At 38.6% G+C, this 17,770-nt stretch overlaps 1 protein-coding gene across 3 annotated transcripts in view; it reads left to right on the top strand.

Annotated features, from left to right (window-relative positions):
- The first annotated feature begins 1,945 nt into the window (after positions 1 to 1,945).
- Positions 1,946 to 17,770, top strand: part of MBNL3 (muscleblind like splicing regulator 3) — a 63,090-nt gene continuing 47,265 nt past the window's right edge. For 2 of the 3 annotated variants that reach the window (XM_007462860.1, XM_007462861.1), the window contains exon 1: positions 1,946 to 2,200. In XM_007462860.1, the coding sequence (XP_007462922.1) occupies positions 2,024 to 2,200 (177 nt within the window). In that variant the 5' untranslated portion in view covers positions 1,946 to 2,023. The remainder of the gene's footprint in view (positions 2,201 to 17,770) is intronic. The other variant, XM_007462859.1, reaches the window with a different exon arrangement.

Below are 17,770 nucleotides of genomic sequence, written 5' to 3'. Positions count from 1 at the left end.
AACTCACAGAACATACTCTTTTAGAGTGCTTTCAGTATTTTTTAAGAAGGCAAAGCTACATATAATACATTTTAGAAATATTTCCATGAAGAATGACTTAGAGAAACACGTTTTGCTCTTAAATGGATAAGCCTGCATGAATTTTCTATATACTTAATTTCCTAATGGTATCTGAAAAATTAGGTGATATTGAGTTTCATCTTGAATGAGGAAAGAATAAAGCAAAAATTCAGATTCTGTAAAATTATTGAAGAAACTGTTTAAAAAAGTAAATGAAATGTTTTCAAGAACTTTAATTCTACTTTTTTGATGAAGTTAACAATTAGTTGATTTGTCTGATATTCAGAGCTTACTTTTGCTTTAGAAAATCCCTGTTATTTTGGTATGTGTTCATGGCATAATGCCAGTAAATTAACATTTAATCTGTCTTCTCAGCTGAGTTCCTAGAAATTGTTGCTGGTCGACACTGGTTTAAAGTACAAACCCTAAAGCTGCACAGTATTTAATGTATGACCAGTGTATGAACAGTGCTTTCGGTCTCACTTATTTGTCCATGCTGAAACCTCCTTCTGAGTTGTTCCAATATCCCTTCATAAAGACTAAGAACTAATAGAGCATACACAGAAAAAAAAATCCAGCATCTTTTCAAAGGACTTTTTTCTTGATCTGAAGCACATTTTACATTTCACAGTCTCTCTCCTACCTCATTTGCAGTGGGTCTCCAGCTAGTTATGTCATATCTGTTTTGTGTGATCATCAACAATTACATTTCAAATACACAGTTACCTCTTGGAGCATCTTAAATTTTCCTAGCAATTTCTGTTTTCTGGATTTTGAGAGCAGATCATCAAGCCTTCGATCAGATCATAGTAAAGCCAGTTTAATGGCAGGTCTTTGGTAGCCTCTAAAACCTGAAGACACACAGGTGGATCATGACTACATAAAGCACTGACATGTCAGGCTCTGGCTCTTTCTGAGCAGTGGACCCCTGAATGAATTTCTGCCCCCAAACAGACCAAAATGAAATAATCTTTTTTTTCTTTTTAATTGGGCTGTTGCCCAGTTTTGTATTTCAACAGTAAATCGAAGTGGTTGCTTCCTTTTACTATGTACAGTTCTACACTGGGAAATGCCCTTTTTATTGACAATGGCTGACTGTCTCCTATGTTGCACTGTCAGTATCTAGATGCTTCCTGTTTTAAAGAGGATATGTTACTACTTTTCCAATTCTAGAGTTTAAAATGGAAGCAATGTGTTATATTAGCTAATTTTATTTTATTTCATTTTTTGCAGGTTTCTGGAAAGTGCCTTTTCTGAAAACTCTGCTGATTGGATTCCACTTTCGAGCTGCCTCTTTATAAACACCTCTCCCTACCACCATCACTGCCACCTCTCCCTGCCCCGCCCCCGCAAAAAAACCCTGGTGTGCTTGTAGTTCATTCTCAGCAACTCGTTCATTCTTTTTTTCTTTGATTCTCAATTTTCATAGTCATTTTTCCTCCTCCCGATTTTGCAGCAAAAACAAAAACAAAAAAATTGCAGTTGTAACATCCTATTAATCTTTAAAGCCAAGAGATAGGTAAAAAAACTTTTCTCCCCTTGACCTGAGACCATTCCACACATTGACAGGCAGCCAGCAGCATATGCTTTTGGCAAGAATAATTGAAAATATCAACTGGAGAGCACAGAATCCTTTTGAAACTCTGCCAGTTATTTGAAGTAACTTCAGCAGAGGAAAAAAATAAAGCACTCAATATCTTAACCTTGACGGCTGCCTTCTTAGGAGTTGGTCTCTAATTTGATTTTTAGTTATTCTGATACAATTTTTATTTTATAGTGGGCTTTTTGTTTGACTAGACCACCAAATTTGACTTAAATGAAAACTTAAGTGCTAACAAAGAAACATTTCACCAAAGCAACCAGTTATCTCTTCACATTTAGCTTGAATTTATTTTTAACCTTTCAACAACAGCAGTAATAGTGTTGTAGAGAGGGTGCACTTGATTTTAGCTTTGCTTTCAATATGACGGCTGTCAATGTTGCCCTGGTTCGTGATACCAAGTGGCTGACTTTGGAAGTCTGTAGAGAATATCAGAGAGGAACCTGCTCTCGAGCTGATGCAGATTGCAAGTTTGCCCATCCGCCAAGAGTTTGCCATGTGGAAAATGGTCGTGTGATGGCTTGTTTTGATTCTTTAAAGGTGAGTCTCATCTAAATGCACATCATTTTTAATTGAAACTTGTTGATTTGTATGGGGTTTTTTTTGAAATATGTTGTGCCTTGAAATTAGTCAAGTTAATGACAGCATGAAAGCAGTAAGTTTGTTTGTTTTTTAAGACAGGATATAGACTTTGTAGAACTAAGCCAGACTAAAGCTCACCAATCAAAGCTTACTGACCGAGATAGATAGACTTAAAGAAAAAAAAATTCAAGAATTTTTGTAGGAGTGAGAAGTTGTAGCCTTGCTGTACTTTACGTCTCTGTATATTATTTAGATTTTAATACAGTGGTCATAGTCCTCAACTTAGAGAAGTCCTTCACTGAAATATAGCTTATTATCTATGTTATCAAAATATACTTGGCAGGGACCAATCAGAGGATAAATAAAGTCAGACAGAGAAAGTATAAGGTGAAAATCTCACCATCCAGGAGGAAAATGATGGCATTTTGAATTTTCGTACTTAAAGGATATTTTGAACCTTTAACTTAAACATATTTGCTACAAAACTAGGTTCATGTAATTTTCTTCCTGAGCAACTGATTGACCAATTTCATATTTGTGAGCACATTTTATAAGGAAAGGTCTATTGCCAAGGTCATCAAACCTGAATATTATGTACATGAGTATAAACAAAATATAAGGACAGGTGAGATATTATGTAGAATAGAACATATATGATTGCAGAACGAAAAATGCACTGATTTTCATGTTTTATCCATGGTTATCCTTAAACTAAGCATAAACGTACAAATTAAAGCATAGGAGTAAAAAATGGTAATAGATTCCTGGTTTAATTAGTAAGATTTGCTATGATTCATTTTAGATTTTTTTTCAATGTATGTTAAAATGGATATGGGGGGAATGAATTAACCTTAATAACCGTTTCAATTTCTTTTTTTTTTTTTAACATCTTTATTGGAGTATAATTGCTTTACAATGGTGTGTTAGTTTCTGCTTTACAACAAAATGAATCAGTTATATATATACATATGTTCGCATATCTCTTCCCTCTTGCATCTCCCTCCCTCCCACCCTCCCTATACCACCCCTCAAGGTGGTCACAAAGCACCAAGCTGATCTCCCTGTGCTATGCGGATACTTTCCACTAGCTATCTACCTTACGTTTGGTAGTGTATATAGGTCCATGCCTCTCTCGCTCGCTTTGTCACAGCTTACCCTTCCCCCTCCCCATATCCTCAAGTCCATTCTCTAGAAGGTCTGTGTCTTTATTCCTGTCTTACCACTAGGTTCTACATGACACTTTTTTTTCTTAAATTCCATATATATGTGTTAGCATACAGTATTTGTCTCTCTCTTTCTGACTTACTTCACTCTGTATGACAGACTCTAGGTCTATCCACCTCATTACAAATAGCTCAATTTCGTTTCTTTTTGTGGCTGAGTAATATTCCATTGTATATATGTGCCACATCTTCTTTATCCATTCATCCGATGATGGACACTTAGGTTGTTTCCATCTCTGGGCTATTGTAAATAGAGCTGCAGTGAACATTTTGATACATGACTCTTTTTGAATTATGGTTTTCTCAGAGTATATGCCCAGTAGTGGGATTGCTGGGTCATATGGTACTTCTATTTGTAGTTTTTTAAGGAACCTCCATACTGTTCTCCACAGTGGCTGTATCAATTTACATTCCCACCAGCAGTGCAAGAGGGTTCCCTTTTCTCCACACCCTCTCCAGCATGTATTGTTTCTAGATTTTTTGATGATGGCCATTCTGACTGGTGTGAGGTGATATCTCATTGTAGTTTTGATTTGCATTTCTCTAATGATTAGTGATGTTGAGCATTCTTTCATGTGTTTGTTGGCAGTCTGTATATCTTCTTTGGAGAAATGTCTGTTTAGGTCTTCTGCCCATTTTTGGATTGGGTTGTTTGTTTTTTTGTTATTAAGCTACATGAGCTGCTTCTAAATTTTGGAGATTAATCCTTTGTCAGTTGCTTCATTTGCAAATATTTTCTCCCATTCTGAGGGTTGTCTTTTGGTCTTGTTTATGGTTTCCTTTGCTGTGCAAAAGCTTTGAAGTTTCATTAGGTCCCATTTGTTTATTTTTGTTTTTATCTCCATTACTCTAGGAGATGGGTCAAGAAGGATCTTGCTGTGATTTATGTCATAGAGTGTTCTGCCTATGTTTTCCTCTAAGAGTTTGATAGTTTCTGGCCTTACATTTAGGTCTTTAATCCATTTTGAGCTTATTTTTGTGTATGGTGTTAGGGAGTGATCTAATCTCATACTTTTACATGTACCTGTCCAATTTTCCCAGCACCACTTATTGAAGAGGCTGTCCTTTCTCCACTGTATATTCCTGCCACCTTTATCAAAGATAAGGTGACCATATGTGCATGGGTTTATCTCTGGGCTTTCTATCCTATTCCATTGATCTATCTTTCTGTTTTTGTGCCAGTACCATACTGTCTTGATTACTGTAGCTTTGTAGTATAGTCTGAAGTCAGGCAGCCTGATTCCTCCAGCTCCATTTTTTGTTCTCAAGATTGCTTTGGCTATTCGGGGTCTTTTGTGTTTCCATACAAATTGTGAAATTTTTTGTTCTAGTTCTGTGAAAAATGCCAGTGGTAGTTTGATAGGGATTGCATTGAATCTGTAGATTGCTTTGGGTAGTAGAGTCATTTTCACAATGTTGATTCTTCCAATCCAAGAACATGGTATATCTCTCCATCTATTTGTATCATCTTTAATTTCTTTAATCAGTATCTTATAATTTTCTGCATACAGGTCTTTTGTCTCCTTAGGTAGGTTTATTCCTAGATATTTTATTCTTTTTGTTGCAGTGGTAAATGGGAGTGTTTTCTTGATTTCACTTTCAGATTTTTCATCATTAGTGAATAGGAATGGCAGAGATTTCTGGGCATTAATTTTGTATCCTGCTACTTTACCAAATTCATTGATTAGCTCTAGTAGTTTTCTGGTAGCATCTTTAGGATTCTCTAAGTATAGTATCATCTCATCCGCAAACAGTGACAGCTTTACTTCTTTTCCGATTTGGATTCCTTTTATTTCCTTTTCTTCTCTGATTGCTGTGGCTAAAACTTCCAAAACTATGTTGAATAAGAGTGGTGCGAGTGGGGAACCTTGTTCCTGACCTTAGTGGAAATGCTTTCAGTTTTTCACCATTGAGGACGATGTTAGCTGTGGGTTTGTCATATATGGCCTTTATTATGTGGAGGAAAGTTCTCCCCTTTGCCTACTTTCTGGAGGGTTGTTATCATAAATGGGTGTTGAATTTTGTTAAAAGCGTTTTCTGCATCTATTGAGATGATCATATGGTTTTTCTCCTTCAGTTTGTTGATATGGTGTATCACGTTGATTGATTTGTGTATATTGAAGAATCCTTGCATTCCTGGAATAAACCCCAGTTGATCATGGTGTATGATCCGTTTAATGTGCTGTTGGATTCTGTTTGCTAGTATTTTGTTGAGGATTTTTGCATTTATGTTCATCAGTGATATTGGCCTGTACTTTTCTTTCCTTGTAGCATTCTTGTCTGGTTTTGGTATCAGGGTGATGGTGGCCTCGTAGAATGGGTTGGGGAGTGTTCCTTCCTCTGCTCTATTTTAGAAGAGTTTGAGAAGGATAGGTGTTCGCTCTTCTCTAAATGTTTGATAGAATTCGCCTGTGAAGCCATCTCATCCTGGGCTTTTGTTTGTTGGAAGATTTTTAATCACAGTTTCAATTCCAGTGCTTGTGATTGGTCTGTTCATATTTTCTGTTTCTTCCTGATTCAGTCTCGGCAGGTTGTGCATTTCTCAGAATTTGTCCATTTCTTCCAGGTTGTCCATTTCATTGGCGTAGAGTTTCTTGTGGTAATCTCTCATGATCCTTTGTATTTCTGCAGTGTCAGTTGTTACTTCTCCTTTTTCGTTTCTAATTCTATTGATTTGAGTCTTCTCCCTTTCTTTCTTGATGAGTCTGGCTAATGGTTTATCTATTTTGTTTATCTTCTCAAAGAACCAGCTTTTAGTTTCATTGATCTTTGCTATAGTTTCCTTCATTTCTTTTTCATTTATTTCTGATCTGATTTTTATGATTTCTTTCCTTCTGCTAACTTTGGGGTTTTTTTGTGCGTCTTTCTCTAATTTCTTTACATGCAAGGTTAGGTTGTTATTTGAGCCATTTCCTGTTTCTTAAGGTAGGATTGTATTGCTATAAACTTCCCTCTTAGAACTGCTTTTGCTGCATCCCATAGATTTTGGGTCGTCGTTTCTCCATTGTCGTTTGTTTCTAGGTATTTTTTAATTTCCTCTTTGATTTCTTCAGTGATCACTTCGTTATTAAGTAGTGTATTGTTTAGCCTCCATGTGTTTCTGTTTTTTACAGATCTTATCCTGTAATTGATATCTAGTCTCATAGCGTTGTGGTTGGAAAAGATACTTGATACAATTTCAATTTTCTTAAATTTACCAAGGCTTGATTTGTGACCCAAGATATGATCTATCCTGGAGAATGTTCCATGAGCACTTGCGAAAAATGTGTATTCTGTTGTTTTTGGATGGAATGTCCTATAAATATCAATTAAGTCCATCTTGTTTAATGTATCATTTAAAGCTTGTGTTTCCTTATTTATTTTCATTTTGGATGATCTGTCCATTGGTGAAAGTGGGGTGTTAAAGTCCCCTACTATGAATGTGTTACTGTCGATTTCCCCTTTTATGGCTGTGACTATTTGCCTTATGTACTGAGGTGCTCCAATGTTGGATGCATAAATATTTACAGTTGTTATATATTTTTCTTGGATCGATCCCTTGACCATTATGTAGTGTCTTTCTCTGTCTCTTCTAATAGTCTTTATTTTAAAGTCTATTTTGTCTGCTATGAGAACTGCTGCTCCTGCTTTCTTTTGGTTTCCATTTGCATGAAATATCTTTTTCCATCCCTTCACTTTCAGTCTGTATGTGTCTCTAAGTCTGAAGTGGGTCTCTTGTAGACCGCAAATATATGGGTCTTGTTTTGTATGCATCTTTGTATTTAATTTTTGACAGTTTGATTAATATGTGTCTTGGCATATTTCTCCTTGGATTTATCCTGTATGGGACTCTCTGTGCTTCCTGGACTTGATTAACTATTTCCTTTCCCATATTAGGGAAGTTTGCAACTATAATCTCTTCATATATTGTCTCAGTCCCTTTCTTTTTCTCTTCTTCTTCTGGAACCCCTATAATTCGAATGTTGGTGTGTTTTATGTTGTCCCAGAGGTCTCTTAGACTGTCCTCTGTTCTTTTCATTCTTTTTTCTTTATTCTGGTCTGCAGTAGTTATTTCCACTGTTTTATCTTCCGGATCACTTATCCGTTCTTCTGCCTCAGTTATTCTGCTATTGATCCCATCTAGAGTATTTTTTAATGTCATTTATTGTGTTGTTCATCATTGTTTGTTTCATCTTTAGTTCTTCTAGGTCCTTGTTAAATGTTTCTTGCATTTTGTCTATTCTATTTCCAAGATTTTGGATCATCTTTACTATCATTCTGAATTGTTTTTCAGGTAGACTGCCTATTTCCTCTTCATTTGTTAGGTCTGGTGGGTTTTTATCTTGCTCCTTCATCTACTGTGTGTTTTTCTGTCTTCTCATTTCGCTTATCTACTGCATTTGGGGTCTCCTTTTTGCAGGCTGTAGGTTTGTAATTCCCGTTGTTTTTGGTGTCTGTCCCCAGTGGCTAAGGTTGGTTCAGTGGGTTGTGTAGGCTTCCTGGTGGAGGGGACTAGTGCCTGTGTTCTGGTGGATCACGCTGGATCTTGTCTCTCTGGTGGGCAGGTCCACGTCTGTTGGTGTGTTTTGGTGTGTCTGTGGACTTATTATGATTTTAGGCAGCCTCTCTGCTAATGGGTGGGGTTGTGCTCCTGTCTTGCTAGTTGTTTGGCATAGGATGTCCAGCACTGTAGGTTGCTGGTCGTTGAGCGAAGCTGGGTGCTGGTGTTGAGATGGAGATCTCTGGGAGATTTTCACCGTGTGATATTATGTAGAGCTGGGAGGACTCTTGTGGGCCGGTGTCCTATGTTGGCTCTCCCACCTCAGAGGCACAGCACTGACTCCTGGCTGCAGCACCTCGAGACTTTCATCCACACAGCTCAGAATAAAAGGGAATAAAAGTAGAAAGAAAGAATTAGTAGAAGTAGAAAGAAAGAGAGAAAGAATGAAAGAAAGAAAGCATGGAGGGAGGGAGGGAGGAAGGAGGGAAAGAAGGAAAAACAGAAAGAAAGAAGATAAAGTAAAATTAAGATAAACTATAATAAAGTTATTAAAATAAGAAAATAATTATTAAGTGAAAAACAAACAAAAAAAACCGGACGGATAGAACCCTCGGATAAATGGTGGAAGCAAAGATATACAGACAAAATCTCACACAGAAGCATACACAGACACACTCACAAAAAGAGGAAAAGGGGAAAAAAATCATAAATCTTGCTTTCAAAGTCCACCTCCTCAATTTGGGATGATTCGTTGTCTATTCAGGTATTCCACAGATGCAAGGTGCATGCATCAAGTTGATTGTGGAGCTTTAATCCGCTGCTTCTGAGGCTGCTGGGAGAGATTTCCCTTTCTCTTCTTTGTTCTCACAGCTCCCAGGGGCTCAGCTTTGGATTTGGCCCCGCCTCTGCGTGTAGGTCGTCTTCGCTCAGACAGGATGGTGTTAAAGGAGCAGCTGCTTCGGGGGCTCTGGCTCTCTCAGGCCGGGGGGAGGGATGGGCACGTAGTGCGGTGCGAGCCTGCGGCGGCAGAGGCACCGTGACGTTGCAGCAGCCTGAGGCGTGCCGTGCGTTCTCCCAGGGGAGTTGTCCCTGGATCCCGGGACCCTGGCAGTGGCGGGCTGCACAGGCTCCCCGGGAGGGAGGTGTGGATAGTGACCTGCGCTCACATACAGGCTTCTTGGTGGCGACAGCAGCAGCCTTAGCGTCTCACGCCTGTCTCTGGGGTCCGCGGTTTTAGCCGCAGCGCTTGCCCGTCTCTGGAGCTCCTTTAGGCGGCGCTCTGAATCCCCTCTCCTCGCGCACCAGGAAACAAAGAGGCAAGAGAAAGTCTCTTGCCTCTTCGGCAGGTTCACACTTTTTCCTGGACTCCCTCCCGGCTACCCGTGGCGCACTAGCCCCGCAGGCCGTGTTCACGCCGCCAGCCCCAGTCCTCTCCCTGCGCTCCGACCCAAGCCCGAGCCTCAGCTCGCAGCCCCGCCCGCCCCGGCGACTGAGCAGACAAGCCTCTCGGGCGCTTTGCCCTCCGCACCCCTGTGGCTGCGCTCTCCCCCGCGGCCCCGCAGCTTCCCGCCTCCGCCACCCGCAGTCTCCGCCCGCGAAGGGGCTTCCTAGTGTGTGGAAACCTTTCCTCCTTCACGGCTCCCTCCCACTGGTGCAGGTCCCGTCCCTATTCTTTTGTCTGTTTATTCTTTTTTCTTTTGCCCTACCCAGGTACGTGGGGAGTTTCTTGCCTTTTGGGAGGTCTGAGGTCTTCTGCCAGCGTTCAGTAGGTGTTCTGTAGGAGTTGTTCCACGTGTAGATGTATTTCTGGTATATCTGTGGGGAGGAAGGTGATCTCCGCGTCTTACTCTTCCACCATCTTGCCCAACCAAGCCTCAATTTCTTGATATTGTTTTATCCTCATCATGATCAATTTTACCTCATTAACATTTTTATTTATGGTTGCATTGGCTAATAGAGATGTATTCCTTCGTGTGATCAGTTATTCAGAAAATATTTTATCATGATATCCTACTTAAGTACTTTTTCTTATTTCATGGTTGCTAGTTTTTGTTGCAGACCATTCCAGTTCAAGAATGGGAACTAGTTATAAAGATAATGGCAATTCCTAACATTGAAAATGTCTGAATTGCCCTTTTTTGTAGCAGATATTATGACTAAAGGGCTTATTCTGTTTTCTTCATTTCATTTTCATTCAGGTTTCATCTACAATTATTTTATGTATTATTTAAATCTTCTGTGTATTACTTAAATCAAGGACTGTGCAGTGCCTTAAATGGAAAAGAGCACTGGACTAGTTCAAGGGGGAAAAAAAGGAGATGTCTTTTAGCCAGTTCTTATAGAGGGTCCAGCACTGCACTAGTCACTTTACAAATCTTGTTTCAGGAGTCCCAGCCCCACTACTGTTTTTGACTTTAACTACTTAATCTGACAGAGCTTGAGTTGCTTCATCTCTAATGCATGGGTAATTCTTCTCTACCTAACTTCCATGAATATTGTGGAGATTCCAATGAGATAACATAAATGAAAAGCCATGTATCACTATAAAAGTGAATTAAGGACTTCCCTGGTGGTCCAGTGGTTAGGAATCGGCGCTTTGACTACATGGCCCCGGCTTTAGTCCCTGGTTGGGGAAGATCCTGCAAGCCGCATAACGTGGCCAAAAAAAAAAAAGTGAATTAAATGAAAAGTTATCTTCTTACTATATTAAATAAGATGCTTATTTTAGGAGTTCTTCAAAACAGTTCTATTTAGTTAGGGTTTTATTATCTAAAACTACACATTCATGTTTCAAATGGACATGCCCACATCCAGTTGCCATGAGTGTGATGTTAGTTCTTCAAGCTAAGTATCACTGTTCTTATGGCTTACTCTTAGATACAGAGTTCCTTGCAGGCTTTGTAAATTCTGTCTTTTCAGGTGTCTGGCGGAAAGAGATGTGTGATATTACTAATCATTGATATACTTCAGATCAGTTCTCCCATTTAAAGGCAAAAGAATGCCATAATGGAAACATTTTGAAGAAAAGTAATATGGAACATGATTGTTAACAAAATGCACACTGCACTACCACTTTAAAGCTTGGAAAATGTTTAATTCAGAGACTACATAGATAATGGCCAATGAATAGTAATAAGCCACTTAATTATTTAAATACACTGTCTACTCAGTATACCCAGTGTTTTTAAAATAATTTTTGATATGTTAAAATCTTGATGACCAGTCGCACAAGATAAAGATGATTTACATAATCCTTACATTCTCAAATTTTAATGAAAATCTTAGTATTTCAAACATACAAACAATTAGTCATTTAGATAGCACGTGCATCACAGTTCCACGTCTGCATAAAAGCTTTGAGTTCTCTTATATTATTCCTTATCCATGATAAGCATGAAAACTATACCAAGTTGACAATAGTTGACCTATGTGGGTTGTACTACTATCGTATCTATAATACACAAATAACAAAATAACATACCTCGATGGTTATTGCAGCATTTGCTACCCACTTTGAGTTTCTGTGATTGAAACACTTTTGAAATGTATCTGTGCACTGTTTCTTCTTCCATGAGTGGTTAAATAAGAAGCAATCACTTGATGAGTTTTGGGCAGCTGCTTTTGTTTTTGTTGTTCTTATAAGGATTCCATTAGCGCTAGGTACTCTACCAGATGGTGATGGTTCTTTGCCTTCATAATAGGCACAATAGTTAACAGTATTCTATACTCACCTCATAATGAGGGAATGTTATGAAAATAAGGAGGGCAAGCTTGATGGCTAATTGTGTATTGTGTTGAAGTGCTGTGCCCATCACTGCATGAATGTTGAGTGTTCAGTGATGAAGTTTGCACCATCTTCAGATAGAGATCTAGATAGCACAGCCCATAGATTAATTTCCAGCTACGTAAAAGAGTCTTACATCATGTTGATATGCAGCTGTTTTTTGACTCAATTGCCTAGTCAGCTTGGCACAATTTATTTCACAGTTTCTCTCCAAAGTATTGCTGAATCCATTCTGTGCCAATTTCTTGATATTACAGTTTGCAATTGATCTAGGTTGGTATTTTTAGCGACTGTCCCTTGACTTTAACAAAAGATCATTACTGAAAATACCAACCTAGAATCTGTGATTGTTTTCATAGCCAATATTATCTTCATGTATTCTGCTTCAGCAATTTCATGTGTCTTAAACCTTCTCCATACTTGAAGCACTGTGATACCTGCCACTTGTTATCTAGGAAGGATATAAATGCTGTCATTATTTAATTATGAAAGATCAACACCCATCACATCTGCCCACTGCACTCACCACCTTGGGTAGTTTTGTAACAAAAATCTCCTGGCAAGGGCCTGAGCAGCAGGCATAGTCAGAGGACTGGGTGAGGAAAACACACAAAACAGCCCCATACTATGTCTTCAAACATCACATATGATCGCAAGCATAATAATATTTTGGCAAGTGAAACTGGTTTTATAGACATATGGGTGTGAATCTATCCTTGTAGGTCAATTTGTCCTGAGTTACCAGTATATTCTGTACTAGTATCACTCGTCACAGCAGTTTTCACCAGTTTAAAATTTGATGATTTTTGAGTGAACATTTACCTCATCCCTGCTTGCTAAGGGAAAACTTACTCGGAGCAGAAGACTCCTAGCAACATAATCCCAAGGGTTGCTGAATTATGCAAGATTTAGAATCATTTATGAGCTTGATCAGAGGGGTCTGCCTGTATTGTAAAGATACATAGACAGCACCTGTCATCCTGAGACTCAAGGAAAATAACATTTTACTTAAGGATCTCTATCTTCTATTATTGACCTTAAAAAGGATGTATCTTTGACCGGTAAAAGTCAATGCTGTTTTGGACATTTCAAAAATCTCTTTTGAAAGAAAAGCGGAATTACAGTCAGTACCCAATGAAATACATATTGATAGCTCAGCCTCACTTGTTAAACGTTTTATTTTGAAATAATTTTAGGCTTACAGAAAAGTTGCAAAAATAGTACAAGGAGTTCCTGCATACCCTTCACCCAGCTTCCTGTAATGTCAACAACTTACATACCATACATAGCACAGTTATCAAAACCAGGAAATAACTCTAGTTCAATACTATTAAGTAAACTAGAGACCTTATTTGAATTTCACCAATTTTCCCTGTAATGTCCTTTCTCTGCTCCAGGACCCCACATTGCATTTACTTGTCATGTTTATTTAGTCTCCTCCAATCTGTGACAGTTCCTCAGCCTTTCCTTGTCTTTCATGACCCTGACACTTTGGATGAGTACTGGTCAGTTATTTTGTAGAATGCCTCTCAATTTGGGTTTGTCAAATGCATTCTCATGATTTGACTGAGGTCATGCATTTTTGGCAAGAAAACCATAGAAATGATGTGCGTCATATTCGAGGGTACTTGATGTTGATGTATCTCCTCTCTCATGTTAACCTTAATTACCTGATAAAGATGGTGTCTGCTGGGTTTCTGTGCTGTAAAGTGATCAGTTTTCCTCTTGTGAAAATCGATAAATATCTTCTTCATTTATTCAGCATCTCCTCAACATACCATTGATGGTAAGGATCATCCCAATATCCAAGCTGTCAAAATGTGGAAGTGTCCATCTTAGAAGTGATGGGTAACACACTTCTCTACTAACTGTCAATCAAGAAAGGGAGGGAGGAGAAAATGGACCAAGAGATGAGGAAAGACTGAGAAACTGTCACAGATTGGAGGAGACTAAATAAACATGACAAGTAAATGCAATGTGGGGTCCTGGATTGGATACTGGAGCAGAGAGAGGACATTAGGGGAAAAATTGGTGAAATTCAAATAAGGTCTCTAGTTTATTTAATGGTATTGTAGTAAAGATAATTTCCTGGTTTTTATAACTGTGCTATGTATGGTATGTAAGTTATTGACGTTACAGGAATCTGAGTTAAGGGTCTCCAGGGGCGTACTGTACTATTTTTGTAATTTCTCTGTAAGTCTAAAATTATTTCCAAGTTAAATGTTTTGAAAAGAACTTTCTTAGTCTTGCACATGCATCTCCTGTCTTTTGATGCTCAGAAATACAGTGGAGTATTATTGTTTCTTTTTAAAAATCTTTTTAATTAATTAATTAATTTATTTATTTATTTATTTAATTTTGGGCTGCATTGGGTCTTTGTTGCTGTGCACGGACTTTCCCTAGTTGCGGCGAGCGGGGGCTACTCTCGGTTGCGATGCGCGGTCTTCTCATTGCTGTGGCTTCTCTTGTTGCGGAGCACAGGCTTCAGTAGTTGTGGCTCGCGGGCTCTAGAGTGCAAGCTAAGTGGTTGTGGTGCACGGGCTTATTTGCTTCACAGCATATGGGATCTTCCCAGACCAGGGCTCGAACCTGTGTCCCCTGCATTGGCAGGCAGATTCTTAACCACTGTGCCACCAGGAGAGTCCTGATGTTTCTTTTACTTTTTCTTTCTTCTCTTTTTTAAACTTTGGGTGTGGTAATGAGAAAACTCTGAAATCCATGGAGTGGCTGGTCTTGGGACTAACCTCAACTAACTAGATGGGTTGGATAATTTAAATAGTTAAGAAAGTACTCATACCCATAACAGCACTTCACAAGCCTAGCAAATCAAAAATTTTGAATGTAGAACATTCATTTGAGATTGTCACCATTTACAGATAGGAAACTGGAGATCCACTGAGGGAGAGTCCCTTGTCCAACGTCACATAAGCAGTTATCAAAAGATCCTGAGAACTCCAGTGTTCTTCCAATCATTTCAGTCTTTTTTCCTGTGGTGAAGTAGGAGATGGAGAAAACATCATTTGGCCTTATTGTGTTTTGTTTGTTTTTGATCTTTGCAGCATTCGTTTAATTCTAAGAGAAGAAACATACTGCTCAAAAATATGGAACGCGTCACGAATTTTCGTGTCATCCGTGTGCGGGAGCCATGCTAGTCTTCTCTGTATCTTTCCAATTTTAGAACATGTGCTGTCGAAGCAAGCACTGGGCTATTGTTTTACTAAACCAAAAGCATCCAGTGCTTATCACGTCAGACTGTCCCACATGACATTGGGATGCCCTGTTTTCAACGTTTTGTTTCTCCTTCACTTTTTGTTATTTCAAAAGGGGGAAAAAGTCAACTTTCCCTTTCCTAATCTCTCCCTCATTTATTGTTTCATGACATTGTGTTTAGATGAAGACTTTAATTAAAGTTTTGTATTTAGTTCTCTGATAGTCATTTGGGCTATTAATTTTGAAAAGAAGGAGGAAGAGAGGCAGGGTGTTTTTATTTTTAGACCACGTTATCTAACTTAGTGATACTAAGCTTTGTTTAATCACCAAGAGTTAGAACACTGAGCTGTCTCTACTCCCTCGACCATCCTTTTTTTCACACCCTGCATTGCTGTATTAGCTAGCCAGAGTCGGGGGTTGTAACGGGCTGTGGATCATGTATATCTTCACTGCATGAAACTCTTTGATGTCTGATGCTGTTATAGATATACTCATTAGTACAAAGTCCTGGCCAGCTAGGGAGGTACCTGTCACAGATTAACTGAAAATATTGCAGTAGCAGCTCAGCCTTGTTATGGGTCAAATACAGTTTTGTAAAAGAATTTGGAATCTAATCCAATGAATTTAAAATGTTGTTTTTTGGGAGCATAGCTGAAGATCATTTCTCTCTCCCCCTTGCAGACAAGGCTGCAGTTGGCTACCTGGTAAGAAAGGACTTGTGATATGGACAGGGATGTATTCTTCAACCACAATTTGGTACCATTAAGATGGACCCTTTGTCACAGGAACCCCATTTAGTACGAGAGATCTGAATATCTGAAGTTTGAGAACTGTCTACTATATGTCAACTCTTTTGTGTGGAATAAGCTCTTTACATGTTAGGGAAATAGATGTCTGATCTTACTTGATCATATAATAATTCTCTCATGTCACATAGCTGTATGAAGTCATTATAAATATTGTTTTTTTCTTCACGTTTTTGTGAAATGTGGATACAAGTTACTTCTGTGCATCTGGAAATAGCAATTAGTTCTTCTAGGAACATGACTTTATTCATAGAACATCATTTACTCACTGCTGTCTTTGCCCTTACAGATTAGGTTTCTGATTGTAAAGTCACCAGGTTTGCCTTGTTTTCCTCTATCTCAGCCGGCCGCTTGATTGTTGACCTACAGGGGTATATATTCCAGAGGAATTTTAGCCATCTGGCCATCTGTTCTTTCCTCATTATCTCTAAATAATCTTTTCATTTTTTTTCTGTATTTCCTCCACTGTGTAATCAGTCTTTGGTTTCTTAAATTTATGTGTTTGTTTGTTTTTTTTTTGTGGTATGCGGGCCCCTCACTGTTGTGGCCTCTCCTGTTGCGGAGCACAGGCTCCGGACGCGCAGGCTCAGCGGCCATGGTTCACGGGCCCAGCCGCTCCACGGCACATGGGATCCTCCCAGACCGGGGCACGAATCCGTGTCCCCTGCATTGGCAGGTGGACTCTCAACCACTGCGCCACCAGGGAAACCCCAAATTTATGGGTTTTGTTGCTGTTGCTGTCTAATCCAGATTTGCAACCCTGCTTAGGTTTTCAATGTTTTTATTTCTGTGCCTTCAGTTCTCACCACAGGGTCAGGTTTTACTGCTAGACGTAATGAGAAGTTTAACTCATGCTTTTTCCTGTCTTTCTTGATACTGTTTTCTTAAAGGTCTACGACCTTTTGTTTTGTAAATCATCTCCACTATTTGGACTTAACCATGTTGTCTAGAGTTGGAGTAAATTATTTTTCCAATATTATTCCTGATGAGCTTGTATAATATGGCTTAGTGTCACGTCAAGCTGTTACTTACAGAAGTAGACGTGACAAAACGATCCATCGGTTTTTGCGGCTGTTGCTTGGTCATAGGCATGTCAATGTATGCTTTCGATTGGACTTTTTTTTCTATTGTAAATGGACACATTTTTTGTTGTTGTTGAAACTCAGATTTTTATTTACCCACTGGGAATTTGTAGAAAAGAGATTAGCCTTTTGCTCCTACACATGTTCTTGTGGGTAGACAGTGAAGGCAGTTTCCACACTGAAAACCATCCAACAGCTTGAAAACATAGAGTCACAGTGATATAACTGTGTTAAATATGGCAAATTTCCTGAACTAAGTAAGAGATATCCTATGTGTCAGCCATGATTTGCCAGCTAACTAGATAGTACTGAGGTTCTAATTTCTGTCTCTAGGATGCAGAAATGCAAACAGAAAACTTTTTCTCTGTGACTTTAAACTTTTTTTTTAACATCTTTATTGGAGTATAGTTGCTTTACAATGGTGTGTTAGTTTCTGCTTTACAACAAAATGAATCAGTTATATATATACATATGTTCCCATATCTCTTCCATCTTGCGTCTCCCTCCCTCCCACCCTCCTATCCGACCCCTCCAGGCGGTCACGTGCTTTGTGACTTTAAACTCTTAACCCATCTTTTATATGTGTCTAGGTACATTGAGTAGGCAGCATTATAGTATCAATCATCTCTTATTCCATTCCAAATACATTTTGGAGACTATATTTTTAAGATGACATTGTTTTAAGATCACATTGTCATATTGCCTTAAAATTCTTCATCCTATTTATGAAAAAATAGGAACCCTGAAGTAACCGTTTGAGAACGTTGAACATGTTTAAGAACTCTGTGTGGTTTTAAAACATTTGCTAAATACCCATCCCAGAAGTTGTTTTTCTGTTGTTAATGTTTATATTTATCACATACTTTATTCAACGAACTTAAATTTTTTCCAACTTGTATAACGTAATCTTCTCTAGAGGTGTTTTTTTTTTTTTTTTTTTTTT

The sequence above is a fragment of the Lipotes vexillifer genome, unplaced genomic scaffold (genome assembly GCF_000442215.2).
Source record: "Lipotes vexillifer unplaced genomic scaffold, Lipotes_vexillifer_v1.1 scaffold1006, whole genome shotgun sequence".
In the NCBI taxonomy this organism is placed as follows: Eukaryota; Metazoa; Chordata; class Mammalia; order Artiodactyla; family Lipotidae; genus Lipotes; species Lipotes vexillifer.
This window is presented reverse-complemented; position numbering and strand designations above follow the sequence as displayed.